Source organism: Epinephelus lanceolatus, chromosome 24, assembly GCF_041903045.1.
Source record: "Epinephelus lanceolatus isolate andai-2023 chromosome 24, ASM4190304v1, whole genome shotgun sequence".
NCBI classification, from domain to species: Eukaryota; Metazoa; Chordata; class Actinopteri; order Perciformes; family Serranidae; genus Epinephelus; species Epinephelus lanceolatus.
In genome coordinates this window covers 20,877,161-20,891,031 of record NC_135757.1, presented here as the reverse complement: position 1 = coordinate 20,891,031, position 13,871 = coordinate 20,877,161, and the positions used below count along the sequence as shown (strand labels likewise).

General features: G+C 39.9%; 1 protein-coding gene and 1 non-coding gene across 3 annotated transcripts in view; one reads left to right on the top strand and one right to left on the bottom strand.

Annotated features, from left to right (window-relative positions):
- The window catches only part of atp7b (ATPase copper transporting beta), a 51,931-nt gene that overhangs the window by 25,286 nt on the left and 12,774 nt on the right, over window positions 1-13,871 (top strand). For both annotated transcript variants that reach the window (XM_033616066.2, XM_078165575.1), the window contains exons 3-11: window positions 1,415-1,645; window positions 1,726-1,889; window positions 1,995-2,156; window positions 2,245-2,318; window positions 6,579-6,762; window positions 7,141-7,374; window positions 8,600-8,691; window positions 8,772-8,899; window positions 11,051-11,205. In XM_033616066.2, the coding sequence (XP_033471957.2) occupies window positions 1,415-1,645; window positions 1,726-1,889; window positions 1,995-2,156; window positions 2,245-2,318; window positions 6,579-6,762; window positions 7,141-7,374; window positions 8,600-8,691; window positions 8,772-8,899; window positions 11,051-11,205 (1,424 nt within the window). The remainder of the gene's footprint in view (window positions 1-1,414; window positions 1,646-1,725; window positions 1,890-1,994; window positions 2,157-2,244; window positions 2,319-6,578; window positions 6,763-7,140; window positions 7,375-8,599; window positions 8,692-8,771; window positions 8,900-11,050; window positions 11,206-13,871) is intronic.
- Window positions 4,662-4,734, bottom strand: trnar-ccu (transfer RNA arginine (anticodon CCU)). The gene has a single exon. It is a non-coding gene; the product is annotated as a tRNA-Arg (tRNA).

Here is a 13,871-nt window from a genome sequence, read left to right as displayed (position 1 = left end):
GGCCCCTTTGCCTTCACTCTGCGGTCCAGCTCACCCCAAACCATCTTGATTGGGTTCAGGTCCGGTGACTGTGGAGGCCAGGTCATCTGCCGCAGCACTCCATCACTCTCCTTCTTGGTCAAATAGCCCTTACACAGCCTGGAGGTGTGTTTGGGGTCATTGTCCTGTTGAAAAATAAATGATCGTCCAACTAAACGCATACCGGATGGGATGGCATGTCGCTGCAGGATGCTGTGGTAGCCATGCTGGTTCAGTGTGCCTTCAATTTTGAATAAATCCCCAACAGTGTCACCAGCTAAACACCCCCACACCATCACACCTCCTCCTCCATGCTTCACAGTGGGAACCAGGCATGTGGAATCCATCCGTTCACCTTTTCTGCGTCTCACAAAGACACGGCGGTTGGAACCAAAGATCTCAAATTTGGACTCATCAGACCAAAGCACAGATTTCCACTGGTCTAATGTCCATTCCTTGTGTTTCTTGGCCCAAACAAATCTCTTCTGCTTGTTGCCTCTCCTTAGCAGTGGTTTCCTAGCAGCTATTTGACCATGAAGGCCTGATTGGCGCAGTCTCCTCTTAACAGTTGTTCTAGAGATGGGTCTGCTGCTAGAACTCTGTGTGGCATTCATCTGGTCTCTGATCTGAGCTGCTGTTAACTTGCGATTTCTGAGGCTGGTGACTCGGATGAACTTATCCTCAGAAGCAGAGGTGACTCTTGGTCTTCCTTTCCTGGGTCGGTCCTCATGTGTGCCAGTTTTGTTGTAGCGCTTGATGGTTTTTGCGACTCCACTTGGGGACACATTTAAAGTTTTTGCAATTTTCCGGACTGACTGACCTTCATTTCTTAAAGTAATGATGGCCACTCGTTTTTCTTTAGTTAGCTGATTGGTTCTTGCCATAATATGAATTTTAACAGTTGTCCAATAGGGCTGTCAGCTGTGTATTAACCTGACTTCTGCACAACACAACTGATGGTCCCAACCCCATTGATAAAGCAAGAAATTCCACTAATTAACCCTGATAAGGCACACCTGTGAAGTGGAAACCATTTCAGGTGACTACCTCTTGAAGCTCATGGAGAGAATGCCAAGAGTGTGCAAAGCAGTAATCAGAGCAAAGGGTGGCTATTTTGAAGAAACTAGAATATAAAACATGTTTTCAGTTATTTCACCTTTTTTTGTTAAGTACATAACTCCACATGTGTTCATTCATAGTTTTGATGCCTTCAGTGAGAATCTACAATGTAAATAGTCATGAAAATAAAGAAAAAGCATTGAATGAGAAGGTGTGTCCAAACTTTTGGCCTGTACTGTATATCCTGCAGTTTGTTAATATATTTAAGGATACTGATGCACTAAGCTGTACATCTAAGTATCATACTGCCACTGACTTTGTTCCTCCTCCTCTACAGAACCTGCATCAGAGACCCTCCAGGGTCATGTTAAGTCCAGGCCTGTTAACTCTGGACTTTCTGACCTTTCTGACTTGCAATTTCCCAATAAGTCGGGAGTCAGCAATGGCACTGGATCACAGGCAACCTTGGCCAGCGAGATTAAAGTACAGAAATGCTTCATTTGCGTAATGGGAATGACCTGTGCCTCCTGTGTGGCCAACATTGAGAGGAACCTGCTCAAACACAAGGGTGAATCAAGCTCAGGTGTTGTTGTATAATATTTGTTTTAGTTTAGAAATGTAATGACGCTATTTTACTGTGACTTATAGGAATCATCACCGTGTTGGTGTCACTGATGGCTGGGAAGGCGGAGGTGAAATATGATTCAGAGGTCATAAATGCTGCTGCTGTAACTCAGCTGATAGAAGACTTAGGATTTGGTGCCAAGCTGATAGAGGAAAATGCGGTAACACATGGGAAACTGGACCTTACTGTGAGTCAGCTGAAAGGAATATAATAGATTTACAATAGATGATACACATTTTCGTCCCAAAACACCACAAAAAAGTCATGTCTTTCCACCATTTCTCCCTGGTAGATAACAGGCATGACATGCGCATCATGTGTCCACAACATCGAGTCCAAGCTCACCTCAACCAAAGGGATCCAAGGGGCCTCTGTCGCCCTGGCAACCAAAAAAGCCCAAATCCAGTTTGACCCAGAAGTGATCGGACCTCGAGATATTATCAAGATCATTCAGGTTATAATCTCCTATACTTCAGACTGTATTTTAAACCTCCTCTCCTGCTGACATTACACTGCATCTTAGTTTCTATTTCTCGTTCCAGAGCCTTGGTTTCGAGGCCAGTCTGGTGAAGGAACGCTTCAAAAACAACCTTGATCACATGGAAGAAATTCGACAGCAAGTATCTGGTTTAAAATTGTTGTAATCAGAATGAGTGCACTCTTGTTGTTTCATTTTTAAGAAACACTGGCCTTCATGCATCACAAATACCTATTAATTTTCATCATAACACAGACACACTTACTTTTGATGATAAGGGCAGATTAGATAAAAAAAACTGCCCAGCACATGGCAGCAACAACCTGTAACTACTATTACTGTACTGCTATTACTTTAGATTTGATGCACTAAATGATTGTGTATCACCCCAGATGGGATTCAAACCCACAATCCCTGGCTTAGGAGGCCAGTGCCTTATCCATTACATATGGGGCTGTACAAACATGAAAGTGTCCTCATTATTATCATGTTGTCTTGGTAGTGTAGTGTTACTTTGCTAGACCTTTCTGATCTGTGGAGGACAAAACATGACTTAAGTATCAATGAATAAAAGTAAAAACAAATAGAGAAATAAATAAATACATAAATGCATAAATAAATAAATGGATAAGTAAATACAGGAATAGATGAATTAATCAATAAATATATGAATAAATACAGGAATAAATGAATAACTGTAGAAATAAATACAGGGATTAAAAAAAATAAATAAATGTTTGAATAAATACAGGAATAAACAAATCAATATATAAAAAGAAATACGATGGAATAAATAAATGCACAAATAAATCCATGTAATATACTTTAAAAATATAAATGAATGTATAAATAAATACAGGAATAAATGAATATGTAAATAAAGAAAATAAATTCTGAAATAAATATACAGATACATACATGCATACATAAAAGAATAAGTGAATAAATAAAAATCTTGATAATCAAATAGGACATATATGAATAAATAAATGAATAACTATATTCATTTACTATATTTTATTGTAAAATTCAACAGCAGCAATGACACTAAGTGTGTTTCAATCCACCTCTTCTTATGCGCAATATCACCATGTGCTTAAAGAAAACCTAAGAGGAAACACCAAAAATTAAAAACAAATCTTAAAATATTACAAAATTTTTAACCCTTGGAGAAGGTGGAAAAGTTGGAGTATCAACAAAGGGTTAATGTGACTAAGTGCAATAGAAACAGATACAGCAAATAATGTGAATAAAGTGATTATGTACAGTCACTGCAAGTGGAAGCTCTTTGTGCTGTTGCTTTTAGGATGCTTACATATGCACACAGGGCTGTTAGCATTAGGCTCCTCGAGATGAGCCAGGCCTGCGCAGATTCGATCACCAGCAATCGGCGCACAATGCATGCCGCTTAGTTTTGTGTCCAACTTCATCCCGGCTTGCTCTGACGTATTACAAAAGTGGAGGATGATAAAATTGCGAGAGCAAGGCGGCCGCAGTTTTTAGAGCCAGGCGCTGCAGTTGCTTGCTTTCCACCGATTGCGCTGACTGGCACTCAGCTGATCTAACAGCTGATTGGTTTAGATGTCGACTCAACAAGATGACGTTTTAGATGAACTTTCAATTTTTGGTGAATTTCAGAGATTTAAATTTTATTTGTCTGATTTGAAGGTTTATTCTGTGAACAGAAAACATGTTGTGTGACTGATGGTGAAGTTTAGTCATCAGAGACTAAATATATTCATCATAAGCTCTACAGAGTCTACTGTATATTAACATAGACTGTTTTAATTATTAACCAAGCCTGTTTAGCAGCACAGAGACTTGTGGTCAGTGGGATGTGAGGATTCTTATAATAACATCTGTACAGATGTGAAGCCCTGATTATATCTGACTGATCTGTAATGAAAGCTGTTGTCTTGTATTTTTTTCCTCTGAAAATATTAACCTATAGTCAAACACTGTTTATTTAGCCTGTGTAGTTGAGGGGACAGGTCTGTTCCGCAGCAGCAAACTAATGTAATGCTGATTTACATGAGAATTCATGTAAAATAGAGGGTGAACCATTAACATAAATTACAGATCACCTGTAAAGCATTTTAATAAATCAATCTATCATAATTAAAACAATTGAAGACTGAGAACAAATTTACACATATATAAGTCTGACAATATTTTTATAAATTGACATCATTCCAGACAGGATGTGAGTGTTTCTGTGACTTCCTGTACAGACTGAAGGCTGCTGGAAACTGTCTGACTTGGCCGCAGCTTTTTGTCACTGCCTCCTGCTGCAGCCGCCTGGTCTCGTCTACTTTCCAGGCGAGGCGCAGTTCGTCCCTAATGAGCCTATTATTACACAAACATTGTTTTCCTTTTTTTGAGGTTTTTCAGGTGCTTCTTTTATACGAACAGCCTGGTTTAGCCATGTTAATCTGAGTTATTGGCCCAGCACACTTCCTCTTGGGCTACTAAACTGAAACTCACCCCAGATGGGACTTGAACCCACAATCCCTGGCTTAGGAGGCCAGTGCCTTATCCATTAGGCCACTGGGGCTACACTTGACTTTGTTGGAGCTATATAAATATATATACCAAATAGTGATATGTTTTTTTAATATGTTTTTAAAAAACATGTATATATACAGTACAGGCCAAAAGTTTGGACACGCCTTCTCATTCAATGCGTTTTCTTTATTTTCATGACTATTTACATTGTAGATTCTCACTGAAGGCATCAAAACTATGAATGAACACATGTGGAGTTATGTACTTAACAAAAAAAGGTGAAATAACTGAAAACATGTTTTATATTCTAGTTTCTTCAAAATAGCCACCCTTTGCTCTGATTACTGCTTTGCACACTCTTGGCATTCTCTCGATGAGCTTCAAGAGGTAGTCACCTGAAATGGTTTTCCAACAGTCTTGAAGGAGTTCCCAGAGGTGTTTAGCACTTGTTGGCCCCTTTGCCTTCACTCTGCGGTCCAGCTCACCCCAAACCATCTTGATTGGGTTCAGGTCCGGTGACTGTGGAGGCCAGGTCATCTGCCGCAGCACTCCATCACTCTCCTTCTTGGTCAAATAGCCCTTACACAGCCTGGAGGTGTGTTTGGGGTCATTGTCCTGTTGAAAAATAAATGATCGTCCAACTAAACGCAAACCGGATGGGATGGCATGTCGCTGCAGGATGCTGTGGTAGCCATGCTGGTTCAGTGTGCCTTCAATTTTGAATAAATCCCCAACAGTGTCACCAGCTAAACACCCCCACACCATCACACCTCCTCCTCCATGCTTCACAGTGGGAACCAGGCATGTGGAATCCATCCGTTCACCTTTTCTGCGTCTCACAAAGACACGGCGGTTGGAACCAAAGATCTCAAATTTGGACTCATCAGACCAAAGCACAGATTTCCACTGGTCTAATGTCCATTCCTTGTGTTTCTTGGCCCAAACAAATCTCTTCTGCTTGTTGCCTCTCCTTAGCAGTGGTTTCCTAGCAGCTATTTGACCATGAAGGCCTGATTGGCGCAGTCTCCTCTTAACAGTTGTTCTAGAGATGGGTCTGCTGCTAGAACTCTGTGTGGCATTCATCTGGTCTCTGATCTGAGCTGCTGTTAACTTGCGATTTCTGAGGCTGGTGACTCGGATGAACTTATCCTCAGAAGCAGAGGTGACTCTTGGTCTTCCTTTCCTGGGTCGGTCCTCATGTGTGCCAGTTTTGTTGTAGCGCTTGATGGTTTTTGCGACTCCACTTGGGGACACATTTAAAGTTTTTGCAATTTTCCGGACTGACTGACCTTCATTTCTTAAAGTAATGATGGCCACTCGTTTTTCTTTAGTTAGCTGATTGGTTCTTGCCATAATATGAATTTTAACAGTTGTCCAACAGGGCTGTCGGCTGTGTATTAACCTGACTTCTGCACAACACAACTGATGGTCCCAACCCCATTGATAAAGCAAGAAATTCCACTAATTAACCCTGATAAGGCACACCTGTGAAGTGGAAACCATTTCAGGTGACTACCTCTTGAAGCTCATGGAGAGAATGCCAAGAGTGTGCAAAGCAGTAATCAGAGCAAAGGGTGGCTATTTTGAAGAAACTAGAATATAAAACATGTTTTCAGTTATTTCACCTTTTTTTGTTAAGTACATAACTCCACGTGTTCATTCATAGTTTTGATGCCTTCAGTGAGAATCTACAATGTAAATAGTCATGAAAATAAAGAAAATGCATTGAATGAGAAGGTGTGTCCGAACTTTTGGCCTGTACTGTACATATATATATATATATATATATATATATATATATATATATATATATATATGCCACTAAATATAAGATAACTAATATGTTTTAAAAAATAAATATTAATTATTGAGAATGAAATAACTTCTTTGTAGGTGGAAGAACTCCTTTCTGCTCAGCCTTGTTTTCGGCCTACCTGTCATGGGTCTCATGATTTACATGATGGTGATGGACAGTCAGCACCAGGAACACGGAGGCTCCATGCCTGAGGAGCAGAACATACTGCCTGGCCTCTCCCTCCTCAACTTGGCCTTCTTCCTGCTCTGTACACCTGTGCAGGTAAGGGTGCACAATATTATCTGGTACTGGGACCTTCATAGTATCTTCTTAATATTTAGGTGAGCTGTACATGGAAATGCAAGTGTAGGATAAATGCAGAGAGTTCATTTAGAGCTTTCTTTTTTCTTACCTCTGAAGGGTCTTGTGTCTTGTGATCCTACAACTTAGTAAATTTATATTTTCAAAACATGCCTTAGAGCTCTTGGCAGCAGACTGTCTCACCAACCTGGGGTTCATAACCTGGCAAGGACTCTTATGAATGAAAATACCACCCATTCTTTCTTTGCTTGGCCTTTAGCAGCAGGGACATTCATCACAGAGATTTTGTCCTGAGATTGTGGTTTTAATTCAAACATTATCTGTTTTTCTTTCCCTTAGATCTTTGGAGGCCGATACTTCTACATCCAGGCATACCGCTCATTAAAACACTGCACAGCCAACATGGACGTGCTGATTACATTGGCCACCTCTATTGCCTACATCTACTCCTGCGTGGTGCTCATTGTAGCCATGGCGGAGCGAGCCAGCCAGAGCCCTGTCACCTTTTTTGACACTCCACCTATGCTGTTTGTGTTCATTGCGCTGGGTCGATGGCTGGAGCATGTTGCAAAAGTATAAAAAAAACATGAGACTTGTTTTGGAGTTCTCACCCCAGTTGCCAAAAACAAAGCTGACATTATACATTTCTGCAAACCATGGATATGTTGCACGTTATTGTATGGTGGATACATATGGAAACATATGGTTAGGTTTAAGTAAAAGTTGGAAAAGATCATGTTTTGACTTAGAATACCCCGTTTTGGGGGCAAAATCAGCAAATCACCTGTTCGGAGCCTATAAAGATGCCCAAAAAAACACAGAAGAGTTGCTAAACAAAACACCCATGTTTGGAGCCCAAAATGCCACCGAAAAACGCAAACAGGTTGCTGCAAAACACCTGTTTCAAACCTAAAAAGCTGCTGAAAAAACACAGACTGCTACAGAATCCCCATGTTTGGAGCCTAAAAATGCAGCTGGAAAAACACAGAAAAGTCGCCACAAAACACTCATGTTTGGAGCCTAAAAATCCACTGGAAAAATCATAGACATGTCGCTATGAAACTCCCACATTTGGAGCCTGAAATGCCACCAGAAAAATGCAGACAGATTGCTACAAAATCTCCATGTTTTCAGCCTAAAAATCCACTGGAAAAACACTGATGGGTCGCTTCAAAACACCCACGTTTGGAGCTTAAAATGCCATCAGAAAAAGATAGGTCGTTACAAAACACCCAAGTTTGGAGCCTAAATTGCCGCTGTAAAAACAAAACATAAAACATACAAATGTATTCATGGTTTGCAGTGTCAATGAAGTGTCATTTTGTTGCTGCTTGAAACTTTAAAAGTTGTCTTTTTCACATTCATAAATTTGTTAGTGATAAGACTGCTACATTGGAGTATGTTGCTAAATTAAAGGTGCAATGTGTTTCATTTTGAAACTCCATTCATTTATTTTAACACCTTGGACTAATCACCAGAAACAAATGAGATCATGGACAACATAGCTGTTGATCTTCTATGTCTTGCCAGTGGTATTATTGAACCACATTTCCCACAAGCCCTTTCTCTGCCATCTTACACAGGCTTGAGAAGAACAGCTCCCTCTTCATGTTGTTTGTTATAAAGTGGGTCACTAAATATAGATGACACTGTTCTTTGTTTCCAGTGATTAAACTTATGTTACATGTTTGTAATCTATTATTAAAGGTCTAAATACGACACACTGCACCTTTAAAATAATCCATAAACATGAGCCCGGACCTTGTTTAAAATGTGTTTGTTGTTTCTGCATTTTTAGAGTAAGACCTCAGAGGCTTTGGCCAAATTAATGTCACTTCAAGCCACTGATGCCACTGTGGTCACTTTGGGACCTGACCACTCCATCATCAGGTGAGACACACACGATACTCTGAGCAGTTTACAGATTAATATGCTGGATTTGTAAGTGTATGTACATTTGTGTACTTCAGTGAGGAGCAGGTGGTGGTGGAGCTAGTGCAGCGAGGCGACATCGTGAAAGTTGTTCCAGGAGGAAAGTTCCCCGTTGATGGGAAAGTGATTGAGGGAAGCTCCATGGCAGACGAGTCCTTGATCACAGGTAGGAGGAAGTGTGGTGAATGTATATCCCGCTGACAGCTGGTTATGGACGACATGAATTAATGCTTCCAGATTGCTGGCTGTTTGAAGCAGGGACATAATTTATGGGGGGACACAGGGGACATGTCCCCCACACTATTGGACCCAGATTTATTAGTTTTGTATTTTTCATTAATTTTTTATTTCTATTTTACTGGTCTTTAAAAGTGGTTGACAGTATTATAGTGGATCTTGGTGGGTCTTAAAGTGTCTGGTTTAAACATTATTAGAGGAGATATATTTTAAAATCTGAAGCTCCATGGGGTTTAATGGAGTTACATTTTTAGTTTATAGTATAAAAGTATAAAAGAGACATAAACAGTACATTTATGGCCTACGTCGCTGTGAGCATTTATACTTGTGCAGTGGTGTGTCTGTGTCACTGTGCAGTTACACTTTCAAAACAGTAGTCGGTGGCTGGGTTTCTGTGAACTGCTGTAAAGTTTAGTTGATTCAAAGCACACATTAAACACACATTAAACATGCTAATGTTTTTAGTACCAACCTATGGAATTTTACATTGTATGAATTAGTGCAGCAGCTAGCAGACTTTTCCTAAACTCATATGAAACCAGGGACAACAGCAACATTTAAAAAAGGTAACGTTACAAAATTTGGCTCCATTACAAGTCACAAGGTTCACTGACAAAACAATTGTCTTATACTAAACACATTTTCCAAACAGATATAAAATGCTAATGTTATTAGCACAAGCCTATTAAATTTGCCATTGTTTAAATTAGCCTAGCAACTAGCAGAGATTACCTCTTCTCATATGAAGCCAGGATAAATCCTACATAAGACTTAAAATGCTAATTCTGTGGAGGCTTTACTGTCTTCACAATTTATTGTTTCTATCTGTAAAATAAAAGTAAATAAAGCTTCATTTGTCATCACAACGTGTAGTTACATTTCTGGGAGGCGCGTCAGGCTATGGCATAGACTACGGCGTAGGCTACGGTGTAGGTTACAGTGTAGCCTCTATGTCGTTGATTCGACACAGAAGTGTAAATCCTGCTCTAAGGGAATTTCTCTAACTGAGACACACACATCCACTTGGACTGAAGAATAAACTGATTTGAATTTTTGTGGTCAAAGGTCAAGGTCATTGTGACCTCACAAAATATGTTTTTGACCATAACTCAAGAATTCATACACCAATTATGACAAAACTTCACACAAATGTCTCATAGGATAAAATAATGAAGTGATGACATTTTACATCCAAAAGGCCAAAGGACAGCTTCACTGTGACATCATAATGTTCCGCATAAAACACTTTTCTGGCCAGTATTCAATATCATATCTATAACAGAAGGGGAGACATTTGGTCAGATACTGAATTGGTAACACTAATCTTGGGAAGCATCCATGTTTTCACAGACATGGATGTAAACTGTAAGAGAAAAGTCTAGTGTGATGTGTTTTGCTCTAAAATATATTGTGTTCTGTTCTACCTTGGGTAGGAGTATCTGGAAAACTAAATCCCTTTTGAGGCTCTGTAGCTGTACTAACTGTACCCACCCCCCACACATGTGAAATCAAAATTCAGCCACATCTTTGATACACTGTAGTTTTTGGGAATTAATTCAAGAATTTCTTGTACAGAAGCTAACAAGTTAATTATTGTAAAAGCAAAGCATTTCTGCAAACTATTAGCCTTTGAGAAGAGTGTTAACATCAGCTTCCTGGTGGCTGTTGTTCAGCACAAGCAGCAAACACTGCAGCCGATTCACAATTGTGCCCATAAATGTGAGCTCTGACTGAAACAAGGCAGTTAAATTCAGGGATCAGTCAAGTTTGTTTTTGGCTGTTTTTATGTTTGTAAGTTTGCAACAATCCTGCTTGATTTCAATTTAGAATAGTTATACTTAGCATTTGGTAGTGTTTTTAATGGATTCATTAGCTGGCACCATATACCTCCAAACCATTAAGGACATAAAACCCAATTTTACAGCCTTAAAATTAAGTTTTGATAAAACAATCACAGAAAAAATATTTCAAGAGCTTTGTTCATTCTGTTTGCAGAAGGACTTTATGAATTAACCATTTGTATAATTGGTGAAGTTTCTTTGGTAACATCTTTTTTGGTCTGCCTTTCTGCTTCCATCAGGTGAGCCGATGCCTGTCAGTAAGAAGGTGGGCAGTTTGGTGATTGCCGGCTCTATCAACGCTCACGGTGCCCTCCTGGTGGAGGCCACTCACGTCGGTGCAGACACAACTCTGTCTCAAATAGTTAAACTGGTGGAAGAGGCCCAGACCTCGAAGGTAAGAGGCAGTTTGAGCTTGATCCTCTCATTTATAGCTTTATTAAAAAAAAGCGATGGTCAGTGTGCGGGGTTCCTTCTTTTCTTTCTGAGTTGATGTTTTCACAAATGAAAACACAGTATGCTGCTTGAACTGCAAAAAGAAAAAAAAAAGGTCACGTTTGTCCTTTAATATCAAATGTGTTACCATTCAAACCTGTTTTGTTATTAAACAAGAAAAAAAATCTGCCAGTTCTTAAAGGAATACTTTAAGTAGGGATGTATGAGGCGGAGTCCTGCACAGGTTTGTTTTTGAAAACTTGCACCCGCCTGTAAAGTTCAGTCCCAGAACCGACCTGTTACCTATCATTATGTCTAAGTCAAAGTCACACCCGCCCTAGGGTTGCCACCTTGGATGTGTGAAAAAAAGGGACACTCGACCAAATGTTTGAGGCGGAGGGCTCGGCCATTATTACCAGTTCAGACTGACCAATGAACATGAAATTCGGACATAGGAGACCAGATTTGCCATCATTCCATGTCCTTCTATGTGCCTGTATTTTATATTAATTTTTATATCAATGAAAAAAACAAATCTGTGTTACTAAATTCTTACATTTTTACATGTATCTCAGCATAGCAAGTTGGAAGTTGACATATTCTGCCATATACGAAAAGGGGAGACTCTCTGGAATCTGGTAATATAAGAACCATGATGGTGGGACATTCTGTCACTTCACAGCTGTCCAAAACATGTGGTTTGTGCCAGGCGGACATGATTGACAGTATTTTTTCATTATTGCAAGAAATTCCATTGACTCATTCACAAGTCAAAAATGTGTTTTATCAATGTATACGATGACTATGGCCCTGTCATGCATGCATAATTAGGCCTCAGTTGTCTGGGTGCGCAAAGGTGAAGTGGCTGGTCTTGTCATACAAAGTTTGATGGAGTGTCAACTGGACAATATGGAGATATTTGCATCTTGAAAGCCGGACTACAAATGTGGATAGACAGGGAGAAACACACGCAAGTCTGAGACGTGGTAAGATACGATATTCCTCACTATATGAAGTGACTGATAACAAGATCTGTATAATGGATTGTAAAGAAATTTGTCAGGATTTTATTTGGTAGACAATTAATCTGTATTTATAGCGTGATGGGATGACAGCACAATGATGTGTGTGGTATCACTGGAAAGCTCTGCTCCTGCGCTTTCATGTGATACGTGTGGCATTTCTGTGCGATGCTGTATTCGCGAGTAATCCATCCAGCAGTAATGTGTGTGCAAAGCTGTATGAAAGCTCTGTTATACATCATTTTAGTGTAACTTTATCATTTTTTTTTCGCTGTGAAAACATTCGGAAAGCTACGATTCCGCTGTTTCACGTGATATGCGTGGTTTCTCGCTATGACGCACAGTTGTGGAGAAAAACCATAGAGAAGAACAGGTGTGAATTTGGACACACTATGCGTCATTCTGGATGGACTCCTTGGCCTGCTGCTGCTGCATTTTCCCCAAAAAACGGGACAAATTGTGTCCCGGGAGAGATTTTTTTTTTCCCGGGACAGCTGATGAAAAAAGAGAACAATTCTGGGAAAAACGGGACGGGTGGCAACTCTAACCCGCCCACACCTGTGAATAAACACACACAGGCTACAGTCACTTGCATTAACCTGGGTTCTCTGTTTTTTAATTACAAATCCAGCGGAGGAACAGTGTCTTTCACTGGCTGTGCTCGATGCTGAGATGGTGAAAACATTCAATCACTGCCAGGTTAGGAAACATTCTAGCATGCTTCTTCCACCACCACAAATCCTCAAAAGGATCCTCCTTGAGTGTCTTAAACTCGATGTAGGCTGCCACCTCATCCTCAGGCTGCAAAGTTTCATCAGTGGAGTCCCATACGTCGGTGACAAATGTAACAACAGGGCCAAAGTTTCAACTTGTGTCACTGACTTTCAAAATAAAAGGAACTGTGGCTTGATAATGGTGATTTAAATGTCAAAACATTACACATATACTGCACATCTTTTTACTTTGTTTTATTTTGAAAAATAAAAAACACCTGCATGTAGTACATTTTTGCAGTGTACATTTTACATTTTTTATATATGCATGTATTTTTATTTATTTTTTACCTGTTACACAGCCTTTTGTGGGTTACCCATCGGGTACCAAGCCCGGTGCAGGACTCTGGTATAAGGTACCTGTCCATAGTCAGTGTATTACCCACAGTAGGCGTCAGTGGACATGCCCCCAGTTTGGGCAGCAGCAAAAAATTGTTTTGCCATTTAAAAAAATCAATATCAGTTTAAATGTATGCTATATGTAGAATATTTTCACCTTGTTGTCAGAGGGTGATTTTTAATGGGGGGACTGAAGCTGTTATATTGGTCTCTTCAAAACCATCTTCTATTGCTGCTTCGATCAGTTGTCAATGTGTGACAAACAGATTCACTAAAAGTCACACACTAACACAGACAAACTTACTGATTGAGGCAGTGGAAGACCTGCAGCTCCTGTGTGCAGCAAGCTAAAATTGCAATTTTTGTTAATGGAGTCTGAGGTTGAAGAGATCGATATAACAGCTTCAGTTCCCCATTGGAAAGGTCTGTCTGACTGCAAAGTAAAGTGGTGAAAATATTCTAAACACAGCATACACCTAAGATGATACTGATTT